The sequence below is a fragment of the Neodiprion fabricii genome, chromosome 2 (genome assembly GCF_021155785.1).
Source record: "Neodiprion fabricii isolate iyNeoFabr1 chromosome 2, iyNeoFabr1.1, whole genome shotgun sequence".
Classification (NCBI taxonomy): Eukaryota; Metazoa; Arthropoda; class Insecta; order Hymenoptera; family Diprionidae; genus Neodiprion; species Neodiprion fabricii.
Genome location: NC_060240.1, coordinates 28,410,667 through 28,423,852, shown reverse-complemented (window position 1 = coordinate 28,423,852; position 13,186 = coordinate 28,410,667). Strand labels below are relative to the sequence as shown.

The following is a 13,186-nucleotide window of genomic DNA, read 5'->3' as shown; positions in this document are numbered from 1 at the left end:
GTATTTTGTCCAATTTCGTCGATAAAGACATGTCTCTTTCTAACGCATCAATGGTAAGGAGCGTACTTCACGGTGAAGTTCTTACAAGCTCAAGTACTCTGAAGGTGAGTGCAGTTAAGCGGAAATCAGTGTAGACAACTCTGCAGACCCGAACATACATTGTTGTGGGCTATTTGAGCAGCGATAGCCGGCAGTGTGATGTTGGCGTCACTAGATTCAAAATTCGGCCGTTACATCAATTGCGAACTAAGAACGCCATCAGTAACGCGTGTATCAACAACGTGTGAAATGTCAGTGAAACTCTGAGTAAATAATTCTATTCTAAAATGCGGAGCGCCATGCCCGAATTTGTGATACCGTCCGACAAGGATCAACTTCTTCAGACCCAGCCGGGAAAATACTCCGTTAGAAATGTATATCCGCTTCGGGACATACAAAACATTCTTGCTGGTATGTTACCATTATATTTTAGTCAAATTCCACTATTAAATATTCATTCCGGGTTGTGGTTTTTTTTCTGTCTTGTTTGTTGCTGTAATATTGTGATAATTCTATTACTTGATAGTCCACCGCTGTAATTACTATTTCAGATACAAATGCTATCCTGCAGGAGGAGGGGCCCAGCTTCTTGCTTGAACACTTCGACAAATTCTTTTCTGTTCTCGTGCACGGCTCAAATTTAAAAATACCTGTTCACCTTTTAGCAGTTGATCGAATCCACAAATGTAAGTATTTCAATTTTCACAACTTTTACACAACAAAACATAATTCTTTATATGTCTTACTTGTTACTTTTCAGGCCTTAAAATGTTTACAAACGAATTAGAAAAGCAGTACGACAGAGGAAGAGAACCAGCGGCAGAAGATAAACCACAACTGCTTACCATCACCAATATGCTTGCTTACCTGTTGTCTAGTTTAATTCGTCACATCGAGATTGTTGTGTCTGAAGAATCTGCTGGCGGAAGTTCAAAGGTGAAAAACGATTTCTACAATTTCAAAACGTTCTCACAAAAACATTATTATAAAAACAGTAAGGGTAAAATATGAAATAGTACTCTGGTTTGTTGTCTGATTATAAAAAACTATTGAAATGTAGCAGCAACCCACAGTACCACAAACATAGCAACGATTTCTTTCAAGAAACTTGAAATCACAAAATTTAAACGTGATAGGTTAAAATTTCTCTTCTTAATCTTTGTATTAATAAATCATAATACAAAGAAGCCACAAGATTATTAATTCTGCTTGTAAACCCTGATGTGTAGAACATGGAAATGACTCAAAATTTAGTCTCTTTTATTTTCGTTATTATTTTAGTTATTTAGCAATTACTATATCGTTCACCTTGATTATCTTCCAAAGACGTGTTAGACGTCATTTTATTAAGTTAGGAAATTTACAAATGACTGCTATGTTTTATATCTTGCATAAGTTTTTGTTTTTATGTAATCTGCATCTACATCCAATCGTTCAGTTATTGTGTTTTTAATCTCTTGTTTGTCTTTGAAATTTTGCTTTAGCAACGGAAGAAAGTATCATCGAAAACGGATTGGGAACTCAAGTGGTATGATCAAATCGATGAAATTTTGGTACAAATATATCACTGGATACAATTGCCACTTGAAAAACTTTGGCAACCGCCAATAGCTGATGGGAGTTTTATCAAGTTAGTATTTCTTAGTCACAGGTTTATTTGGAAACTCCGAAAAAAATGAAATCTCTAAGCATGTCTTGTTAGAGAACTAATTGTATATTCTAAAATCTTTTATTGTCTAGGTGCATTTCAGAAATATGCTACAGGGTTCTAGAAAGATGCAAAAATGTCAAAGACAAATCTGTGCGGGAATCAATCTTCCAAGTGAGTTTTCATGGACAATATACAATTAATTCAATGCTTAAAGAACCTGTAAACCAGGTATTCAGTGTTACTGAATATATTCTGAAAGTTATGGATCTTTGGCATAACATAGAAATATTTCAATCACTTACCCCTACTTTATTAAATGCTCATTATATCTGTGACGAATTGCTGAAAATATTTTTCTTCAATTTTCTACCAGCTACAGTGAATAATGAGTTTCGTAAAGTCTATTGAAAAAATAAGCTCTTGTGAAATTTTATATAGAAAATCTAGATTTGCAGGTTTAATTTTCTCTGCTATACCTACTATTTGAAAATTTTAAATCTGATTCCAGTTCTGAATACTAATTATCACTGGCAATGTCTAATCTCATTTATTTCAGATACTGGGGACTCTAGTAAAGCGGTACAACCATAGTATATCCTTTGTAATAAAAGTAGTTCAGGTTAGTAGCCTAAAGGAAATTCTTTACCTCAAGTTAACTAGAAGTATGCAGTTAATCCTGATGAAAAAATGTTTCCTCGGAATTAGTTGGTCAAAATGTGCGATGGACTAGCAGTGTATTTGGCCACTGGTATAATAGAAGTTATTGAACAAACCAAATACACCGGTATCATTAAGGAGATACTGCGTGAAGTTGACCGAGCAACCCCAGAGGAAGGGGGTACGCGTAACATTGCGACTTTCCTTGACGCAATTACTTCGTCAAAACCAAACCTCATATTACCAGCTGTTAGCAACTTGACTGACCATCTTGCAAATGAGGTATAACAGAGATCAGTGTAAATGATTGGTGAATTTTCTATGTTCAGATTTCGTGCAACACTTTCTTTGCTTTATAGTGCTACCTAATGAGAAACTGTGTGATTGGTATACTGGGAACGATAGTAAAAGAGATTCTAACGTCTGAAGATTTATCTGAAGATCAGAAGACAACACGAGACGAGTGTTTGGAGAACCTTATGGATCATTTGTTGGACACTAACGCGTTTGTTAGATCCAAGACTCTTCAGGTCTGGCAATATCTTTGCACAGAAGGTGCCGTGCCCTTAGTAAATCAAAACGCTCTTCTTACGGCAGTAATTCACCGATTAAATGATAAAAACGCGATTGTTCGCAAATATGCTTTTCAATTACTCAGAACTTTGTTGCAGTGCAATCCATTTGCTGGAAAAGTAAGTTTCTCTTGTCTTCTGTCTTCCATTGCCTAACATAACACTGATTTTGATAGATGATCTAATCATTACTTTACTTGCATTAATATTCGTTCTTTCCAGTTCAACTTAGACAAGTTGACACAGCAGTTGGCAGATGCAAAGAAAAAACTCAAGACTCTGAGAATAAGATTTGCAAGTATTAGTAAACCAGGAGCGAAGATTAGAGTAGACATTTGGAATGCGCTTGCCCCAAGCATCCAAAGTGCTATATCAAACATATGTGTCGAAGGTAATACCCTATCAAATGTATTTTTCTGGCCCTTTATAAAGGTGGCTAATCTTACAGAGCACATGGAATGCGAGGAGGATATTCTTTCTGAACTGGATTCTCGCTTTGAAAATTTGAGACAGCTACTTTTTCAAGAAAAAATCCGCGAAGCACTGGAACAGCTAATGAGTTTAAGTGCAAAATTGCCAGAAAGTTTTCCCATCGATACTATGACCCCTGAAAACAAAGAAGAGTTCCTAATGTCTGTACTGCACAAAGTATTCATAGATTCGCAAGAAGTTCAAATAGTTACAGAAAATCAAGGGAGTGGCGATATTGATCAACAAATGAAGGAATATGAGAAAGAGAAGGAAACGAGAAAAGAAGATTATGCAACTCAAGCGAGATTGGTGGAGTATATTAAGGTAAAGTACATAAATATGGACAATTAATATGCAAACACCATGTAAATAATTGGATGAGGAAACTTATCAGCTTCTCCATTTTAGAACTGTTTAATCTTCGCTACTGAGCTTTCTAAGGCGATACCTGTAGCAGAAATACAATTGTCCTCGATCTCACCGAGTGATGCCATAGAAGCTTGCAGTTTTCTAGGCATTGCATGTCAGTTTAATGTTGAAGGAGCGAAAGATGCTATGCGCAAGGCACTTCGCCAGGTAGAATATTTTAAATTTTGCTCACTGAAGTACATTATACATATACATATATCGTACAGATATTCGTTTATTATAATATTTACAATCATTTGAAAAACTAGGTTTACAGTTCTGATGTATCAGTTTGTGAAAATCTGGCTAAAGTATACACGGAGTTATACATCAGAGATAGTGAACAGTATACCTCGGAAAGGCACAAGGCATTAGTTATTGCTAAAGCACTTATTAAAATGGTGAAGAGTCTGGAACCTGGCGAAAGTCCTGCTCTCACAAAACTCATTACGCTATGGCGAGAAAAAGAAGTAATAAGTGCAGAGGTGTTTCGGGTAAGTACAGTTAGACAAGCTTACGATTCATTTTTATTATGGACCTGAGAGCTCAATTACTGTTTGTATTATTTGGAAAAGGTATTGTGGGAAAGGTTTTCTCTCAAGTTAACCGACACCTTGCCAGAAGAGAGTCGAGCGGCACTTATGCTCTTAACTATGGCATCTACAACTGAGTCCGCCGTTGTTACGGGTAACTTTGACATTCTTGTCAGTGTGGGCCTTGGCCCAAGGGCAGAAACCGACCTTCTACTCGCTAGAGATACTTGTCGTGCAATGACCAAAGTGGCAGTGCAAAATCCTGACCCATTAAAATGCCCATCGAGGTAAATCATTCAATTTAGTTAGCCCTTTGGTCAACGTACCTTTCGACTGACTCCCTAATTCTCTATCGAACCCATTTACATTTCATAGGCTTCCCAATGAGCACGAAGTGTTTGAAAAAATTCTACTTCTGTTGGTGAATAAATTTCAAGACATTGACGAAACTTGCTATACCACATTCTCAACGGAAGCAATCAATGCTATTTATCACGTAAGATTTTAATCTTGATTCCTTAATTCGTAATTTTTTTCCCTTTGCTCGAATTTTCAGGTATTGATAAATTATACAATTGATTATCACGTATTTTTCGTTCTTTCATGCTGCCTTTTTGCGCGGAATGATAACGTTTTGGGTTAAATAATGAAAATCTTGTATATTTCGATGAAGTAAAACACATTACGTACTTGATTTGCAGTTAGCAGACCAACCAGATTTATTGATGAAACAAATGCTCAGCCAGTTGGTGAAAAATTTTCAATTGGCAAATGGTACAATTCACAGAAGAAACATGCCTTCTGCACAACTTGCAAACCTATTACACGTTGTTGGCCACATTGCTATTAGGCAAATGATACATTTGGACATGCATGTATACAAGGAATTGAAGCGAAGAAACACACTGATAGAAATGGTGAAAATGAAGAGGAAAGGAGATATAAATATTCGAAATATTGCAGATACAACGGCAAGGAGCATTCGTGATGGCGAATTGGATACACCTTCCAGTGCTAGTCGGATGAGGCGCCTAAAAGATGTAATTTGCTTGAATAACAGTTTCATGAATCTAAAGCTATTTTTTGTTCAGCACGAAATATTTTTGGCTTAATATACAGTTTTGTAGTGCAGCATGTCTGGCTAAATTTTCATACTTAGTATTATTCAAAATAATTTGTATTATTCTAAATTAAATACTAAAACAAATTTTAATACTTAGACTTCTACGATTGAAGATAATGGGCAAGAAGCAATAGAGGGTGCAACAGCGGATGACAGTGATGCTGAGTTTATTCACAATGTCTTGGAAAATGAAGTGGTTTCAGGAAACGGATTATTAGCCAAGTTTGTGTAAGTTGCAAATTATTGAAGGAACGGTGTACTCCCGTAATTCTAACAGTTATCAATGCACAGGTATATCCACCTGTGGATAAGAAAAAAACAATCAAATCTCACTGAAAATCTTTCAGAATTTATTTTGTACTACTGCATTAACTACAGGACCTTAAGTCAATGTCGTAATAACAATTTTTACAGGCCCATGGTTTTGGATGTTTGCCAACATCCTGAAAAGTACACGGATGAAGATGTGCAGATATCAGGATCACTTGCTCTTAGCAAAATGATGACTGTAAGCTCATTGTTTTGCAAGGAATATCTTCAGCTTTTAATTACTATAATGGAACGCTCGCCATATCCATCTAATAGAGCAAACCTCCTTGTTGGGGTAACGGATCTGATGAATAGATTTCCAAATGAAGTAGAACCTTGGACTAAGCATGTCTATGGCAGGTAATCTGTTTCATTTGCTTTTTTTTTTTATTTTTTTTTTTAAAGCTTCTACCATGAATAATTTTTCAAGTTCAGATGAAATGCATTGAAACTATTTCTGCTAATGATTTCGTTCATCATTTAATTAGTCATTCATTAATTCATTTGTTTTTTTGAATTTTAGACTTAGAGACGAGTCCCCGCTAGTCAGACGCACTTGTGTCAAAATGTTGTCAAACTTAATAATGAAGGAAATGGTCAGAGTTAAAGGTCAAGTATCAGAATTGGCACTCTGTGTCAACGATCCAGAGGAAGACATTCGTCAAGAAACTATAAAATTTTTCAATGAACTGGCCAATAAAGGGAACGCTCTATACAATATCATGCCTGATATTCTATCGAGGTTAACAGACTGCGATTTGAAGCTTGATGAGGATAAGTTTCAGCATATAATCAAGTAAGGACTCAAAATTATCATTTTTCATACATCATTGCATTCCAAATACAACATGGCTTTCCGTTTTACAGATTTGTCCTGGGTCTTCTGCAAAAAGAGAAACAAATCGATGCAATCATTGAAAAAGTCTGCATCAGATTCAAACTGGCTACAACTGAGCGTCAATGGCGCGACTTGGCGTACTGTCTCTCGCTCCTTAAGTTTAATGCAAAAGGTGACTTTATGTAATAATCTAAGTAGAATTCTCCATAGACCAACATTTATATATTTTGCATATTTATGTATTTCTTTTTTTTTTTTTTTTTTTTTTACAGGCATTCGTCGCCTTGTCGATAATCTTCACCACATGAAGGACAAAATCCATCATGAGCCAGTGTTCAAAGTTCTTAATGGAATTGTGGATCAGGCAAGGAAAAAGACTGAAACTAAGGCAGCATGTCTTGAGCTAGAAGAAAAGCTGAAGCAAATGCTTGATGGCAATGACAAAGAGAATGAAAAACCTGATTCCGACGCCGCTATCATGCCGCCACCGCCTACAACGCCACGACAGCTTACAACGTCACGACAAACTGCAACCCCTCGACAAGCAAGAACACCACGAGAAGCGACAAGGAGAAGCAGTAGAATACGGTCCACTCCAAGAAACACGTAATAAACCAATAGGTGCATGAGAGAATAGGACAAGTCAATTGAAAAAGCGTAATGTGAAGAATAAACCACTTGGGGAACATAAGCGAACAACTAGGTAATAGGTAAAAAAATCATTGATCTTATTTTTTTTTAACTAAAAATATTTTTCAAGTTTTATATCAATCATTCCTAAACTCACAGTTACATTCTGCAACGCGACTGTTTAGTGAATTGAATCATTTCTAATAAATATTAACTATAGCGCAACTTTATAATTCTCTTTTTCTCTTTGAATTGAAACAGAATGACCATTTTACTCATCTTCGTTCTTGATAGCTGTAGCTTTCCTTATGCCGGTATTAGCATATTATCTACTATTGATAGTTAGAAATATAATAAAGCGGAGACATTTAACCATCTGGATATCAGCTGGGTCGCAAGTGACTCAACACCTTAACAAAGTCATTTACGTTCATTTTTCGTACTCTGTTTTTTCTTTTGTACTGTTTTACAAACTTAATATATCGAATTCGGGCCTGCACCATCATATTTCTAACACTCGGACTTTTCTATTTTACTAGTTTACATGTTGAAACAACGAATATAGACGTATTTTATATATGAAAGAATTTTTCGATCACTCATGCCAGAGGTGTTCACAATCAAGATGCCAGAACACGCTGTCCCCAGTTGGTTAATTTCTCTCGGTTCTTCTTTATTTTGACTTTATTTTCTTTAAGCTAATATACATATACTGAAAACTTTATATACAGATAATGGTACCAATTAGTGTGGCGAAGCAATTCTCTCAATTCCGATTGAAAGTCATCCCAGAGTGTAATTACGCCTGTTGAAAGGTAATGTAATGCACAATTTTTTCTGTAACATGTTGTACTGTTTTCCGTGTAGATTACTCAGTGAGCGCGAAGAGCACTTTCTTTACAGTTTCGATACAAAAATAATTGTAAATTAGGGAAAGTGGACCAAGCGCAGTAAGTAGTTAACACCATTATTTTATGAAGAAAATCTGCTTAGCTGCTACTTCATTAATGGGCAGAAATCAAAAGATGAAGTATTAAATTAGTCGGTACTTTAAAAAGACACATCTTTTATTTATTTTGTCAATTATCATAATAGACACTTATATACGCAATCGATATATAGAATGTTATGAAGGAACAGATAAACCACTTGCAATAACAAACCTTTGGAAAGAAAACTAAAAAAAATTATATTATATTATTTACATCCATGTCATTATTTTATTTTGGAAATTGTCACCGACTTCTACGCTGTGGTTTGCAATGAGTAACCCAAAATCATCAAGAGGTTTTTTTCTGTAAATAATAGTAATAACAACATGATATCTAGTGATCTGAAGTTTTTCCATTACAAGAGAAAAAAAAATTTAACTACAATACCACACTAACATTTGACGAATGAGTGGGCTTGATTACTTCTGATGGAAAGTACAAAAGCAAAACATAACATACGTGGATACAATCATTGTGATCTACGATATACATAAAATATATATTGTCCAAACAGTTACTTAATAGCGATGACAAATCCGATCGGAAATTGTTACGTATAACACTGTACTCTTATAATATCGTAAAAGAACGTTGCGCGATTAAAAAATAACTAAATGGTGATGCAACTAGTATTTTGTAAACGAATAGGAAATCAGATGTCTAAGGTAGATCGCGGCTCAGGCTACGCTTAAAAGTCATTGATCTAACTTCAGCGGCAGGTTTACTTGGTTTAACAGCTGTGGAGGGAATAGGGCTTGGGGTTGGGCTCTGAGAAAGAGAAGCTCGTTCATCGTTGGTTGACTTTTCGCGTTCTAATCGCTGTTTACTGAATTTTCCCATGCCAGGTCTGTAAATTTCCATTGCTGGCCGATCCTATAACAAGATTGTATCAATAATGCAATGTACAAGTTAGTATTTTTACTAAAAATAAGCGCTATGATAGCATACCTTGTTTCTGATTCTTCGCTCCTGCCTCGGGTCTTTCTTGGATTTTTCTTTGTCATTTTTTCCATCTTTTTTTAAACTACATTGATCACCTCCATCCAACGATTTATGCCGCCTAAGGGTTGCCCCATCACCACCACTTCCCTCCCCACCGCTCTCCAATGAACTCCGCCTCTTCATTACCTTTGTGCCTTCCTGAATACCTAAATCGGTTATATAAATACTTTCAGAATCAATCTGGTCATTTGATTTAGATTTGGCTGAGTCTGCAAGGTGTTCTTCGGGTGAAGTTAACGCCTCTATTTCTCTATCTGTAAAAAGTAAATGAGTGACACATCCGTTATAAAATAAAACTCTTCTAGTTATACAATGGAAAAATATTTAGTTAAACAAAACTGACGAATGTTCTTACCATGTACTTCGTTTTGTGTTTTAATTTCGTAAGTCTCACATAGTTCTTTTGATTCCTTACATCCTATTTCTGGTTCAGGTTTAGGTTTGGACTTCTCTTCTTTTTTCTTTACTTCGTCCTTGAGAATCTGAATTTTCTCAGCCTTCATCACATTCAGAGCAACCTCTGACTTCTTATCTTTCTTTGAAAACGATTCACGTTCCTCCTTTTTTGGTTTATTAGCATTACTAGGCTCAGATCCAGTTTCTATGTTCTGCCGCTTAGCCTCAGCTAACCTTTTCTTCTCTTGTCTCATTTTTTCGTAACTTTTCCCACGCTTTTCTTCCACTCTTTTATCTTTAACTTCACTTTCTCTGTCTTCTTCTCTCGTTTCATTTCTACGTTCTTCCTTGGAATCAATTCTCCTATCTTCCTTCGAATTTTCTCTTTCCTCTTTTTTAATAAAAGACTTTTTTTCTTCGTTTCTTCGTTGATGCTTTACTTCTCTGTCTTTAAAGTTTTTCCCTGGAATTTTCGAGTCTCTTTCTCTCACAGGCTTGTCACGTTGTTTCTCCTCTTTTCTGTTACGACTCTTTCCTTCTTTAGGCGACAACTTTTCCTTCTCATCTTTGGTTTCTTTCGTTTCCTTGCTTATCTCTTTGCCAAGGTCGGGATTTTTTAATACCTGTAACAGCGGAATCTATTAACTGACATCATGAAAGTTTTGTGGAAATCGAATGATGTAGTAGAAGTTATAATCAATTCTGGCAAAGAAACGGTATTGAACTGCAGGTGTTTTCTATTAAAGAATATCATTATTGTAAAAAAGGGTCAACAAGTTTCACATGGTTTTATATGGTAAAAATTAAGTAGCTAGTAAAAAGTTAGTTTTGTGCTAATTAGGGTGTTAACAAATTTGGTGGATGCTTATAGATCTTATCAATTCTCCTACTCTATATACAATGGTTGAGTAATGTCTGAAATATTAATACAACAGCTGCTCTTCGCTAATGCATTGTGTTGACGACAAACAGCGACATGAATTTCTTATTTATTCATTAGCAGTCGATCTGTTCATGAGTTCTTTCTGAATCCGGGTAAGCCATTTTTGAAAGCAAATTTGAACGATGAAATTTGATCACACTCCATCATTGCACTGCAGCTCTTCGACTTCGATAGACAGTTGGTAGCTTGAGACTCCCAAATCTTTTTCAAATTAACGGATTGACTTTTTGGCAATTCGGGAAAGACTTCTCGCTTTCGTACAAATTGTAAAGACCGATTGAAATTTGTTTTTTCATTATAATTATTTTTGAGATAAAACCATCGGCCATTATAGCAATTCCTTTTGAAGTTTCTATCATCCCGTAAGTAATCTTTATCTCTATAATCAAATAGTTTTCTAAGTCCTGTTTGCTTTGCGTTTATACTTTCGTATCGTTTAATATGTGCAACTGATAGATCCTTGGAATAAATTTCTGTAAAGTGGTTTCCCTGATTTGACTCTTGATGAATTTCCGGTTGTTTCTTGTTTAGTTCCACTTTAATACTGTTATCACTGCAATATATTTCTCTACTGGATTGGGTGCAAACTTGATAATTTTTTGTGGGTGGTTCAAAAAAGGTGTCTCCGCTAGGTTTAGGGTTGGCTCTAACACCGAGGAAAGGTAATTCAGATCTCAATTCTTCGTTGCTGCATAGTAGCTGTAGATAGGAAAGGTCAGTGTCAGTAAATACAGTAAAGAGTAATAAATGTATCTCTAAACAAAATGGATGTTCTAGCTAGTGTTGTGTTATTCTCTACTGTATTTAATGGCACATGTACCCTGCCAAACCAACTCATTCTCATATAAAAAAAAAAATTCGCTGGCAGTGTTTTTATCAGTACCTTGGATATTGTTAATTCATCTTTAGCTCTTCGCCTCTCCAAATCTCTGCGCCGTCTTTCTTCGCGTTTCTCATCACGCAGTCGCTGCTTATCTTGCTTACGTTGCTTCAAAAATTCTAAAAGTGGAGTCGTCGTAACCTTCTTGGACAATCCTGTAATTTTGTAATGATAATTATCGCATAGGAATTGTTTCTAAGTGATAAGTGAAAGCTTACAATACAAAAAAAATAGTTTGCATATATTTTGTTTGATGATAGCTTGTACATCATATTTAACAATAATTGCAATATATCACAATAAATTATTATAGTGAATTGATAAAACACATATACAATTGTCGGATACGCACCATCAGATGGTTGATAGGAGTACTCGGTTTTAGGCTGACTTAAGCCTGACTCAGCTTCCTGATTTTTCAGGCATTCGAGAAAGCTAAGGTAGTAGGGATCTGTCTTGAGCGTGCCACATTTCTGATCCTTTTTCTTGCCAACTCGTTTTTTTGGCAGTCTTTGGAAGGGAGCGAACTCAACCACAGCTGGATACTCGGTACCCTTGGCGTCGACGAATACATAATTATCAAACTTTTCCCTAAATATGAATATATCCTGTTGCTCGATGAAGTTTATATAGGCTCGGGAAAATGCGTGTTGACCCAACGACAAGTCCGCTTTTACAAAATACATGTAATCGTGGTCCGGCAACGGTGAGATTTGCTCAATAAATTGCTCCAGAGTCATAGAAGGCGGAAGTCGTCGAATAACGACCTGCGAAGAATTGGAGAGATAAGAAAACTATCTTTCCGAAGTTGCGATCACATTTCGATGACATATTTTTGTTTGAAGTGGTATCGTATCCACGATCAGTGATTCAAACGTTAGAACATGAACTGGATCCTAACCTAAAATGTATATACGAGGCTATCCCTGGTGCAGATAGCTAATTCTTACACGACAGCGAGACTCGGATCTAGACTGGATTAGATACATTTATCGATTGTTCAAGCCTTACTTTGGTCATGGGACGGCATTTATCTTTTTTGTTATCCTTGGGCTTGTTCGCAGCATCTGGTGTACTTGATTGAGAATCTGTCGGAGGTGAAACTTCGGGCTGTGTTTCTTCAGTCATCCTAAGACCCAAATTTCTGTCAGAGTCACTTCAAATACGCGGATATTCGGTGTCATTCAATTCGTAGCTGCGTGTTTGCCTCTTTTTGTTTTTGACGCGATTATACTTCGGGCAGACAATTTTTAAACACACCTCAACAAAATAAACCCCACGCGCACACAGACTGCCCACTAACCAGGCCAGCGATGCCACATTTACCGTTGCATTAGCAAAAATTGCCATGTAAAAAAGGCTTAAAAATAATCCGAATCCATATAGTATAATCAATTTGTGGGGTTGGCAGCATTGCGAATGTTTTAAAGATCGAACAGCAGGAATTGATAGATTTTTGTTTTATCGGTTTTTATCAGTTTTTACTGAACATAATATAAGATACCCGAAATTTAAATATATTGTATCTATCAATAATCATTTTCAGTCATTTCGACGCAACTATCGTATTATAGTTTTCTTACAACTTCAATACTAAGATTATTTTGTTCAAATTTTGTCAACACTTGGCGTATAAACGAAGTAGTAAAATTGGATAAGATAATTTTCGTATCCAAGTTTGATTAAAACTATTATGTTATCTTCGTCGAACTAATGTGTAACATTAATCATGCTGTAATAAA

At 35.9% G+C, this 13,186-nt stretch overlaps 2 protein-coding genes across 4 annotated transcripts; one reads left to right on the top strand and one right to left on the bottom strand.

Annotated features, from left to right (window-relative positions):
* Nucleotides 1–65: 65 nt before the first annotated feature.
* LOC124175878 (condensin complex subunit 1) lies at nt 66–8,556 on the top strand. Of its 3 annotated transcripts, none has more exons than XR_006869263.1 (21): nt 66–450; nt 591–725; nt 800–975; nt 1,524–1,669; nt 1,780–1,861; nt 2,247–2,309; nt 2,396–2,629; nt 2,707–3,039; nt 3,142–3,310; nt 3,368–3,714; nt 3,799–3,966; nt 4,068–4,292; nt 4,374–4,618; nt 4,707–4,827; nt 5,033–5,371; nt 5,552–5,682; nt 5,869–6,123; nt 6,287–6,559; nt 6,631–6,773; nt 6,874–7,304; nt 7,963–8,556. XR_006869263.1 is itself a non-coding variant. In XM_046556475.1 (20 exons), exons 1-20 carry the CDS (start codon nt 327–329, stop codon nt 7,209–7,211), a joined length of 4,047 nt encoding a protein of 1,348 aa, XP_046412431.1. In that variant the 5' UTR covers nt 66–326; the 3' UTR covers nt 7,212–7,878. The 3 variants fall into 3 exon arrangements, 1 of the variants encoding a protein (XP_046412431.1); XR_006869262.1 differs by having other exon boundaries at nt 6,874–7,311; XM_046556475.1 differs by lacking the exon at nt 7,963–8,556 and having other exon boundaries at nt 6,874–7,878.
* On the bottom strand, nt 7,914–12,693 carry LOC124175879 (regulator of nonsense transcripts 3A). The gene is made up of 6 exons (XM_046556476.1): nt 12,456–12,693; nt 11,797–12,211; nt 11,448–11,599; nt 9,581–10,244; nt 9,172–9,479; nt 7,914–9,096 (listed from the first exon to the last, which is right to left on the bottom strand). Exons 1-6 carry the CDS (start codon nt 12,570–12,572, stop codon nt 8,884–8,886), a joined length of 1,869 nt encoding a protein of 622 aa, XP_046412432.1. The 5' UTR covers nt 12,573–12,693; the 3' UTR covers nt 7,914–8,883.
* Nucleotides 12,694–13,186: the final 493 nt, after the last annotated feature.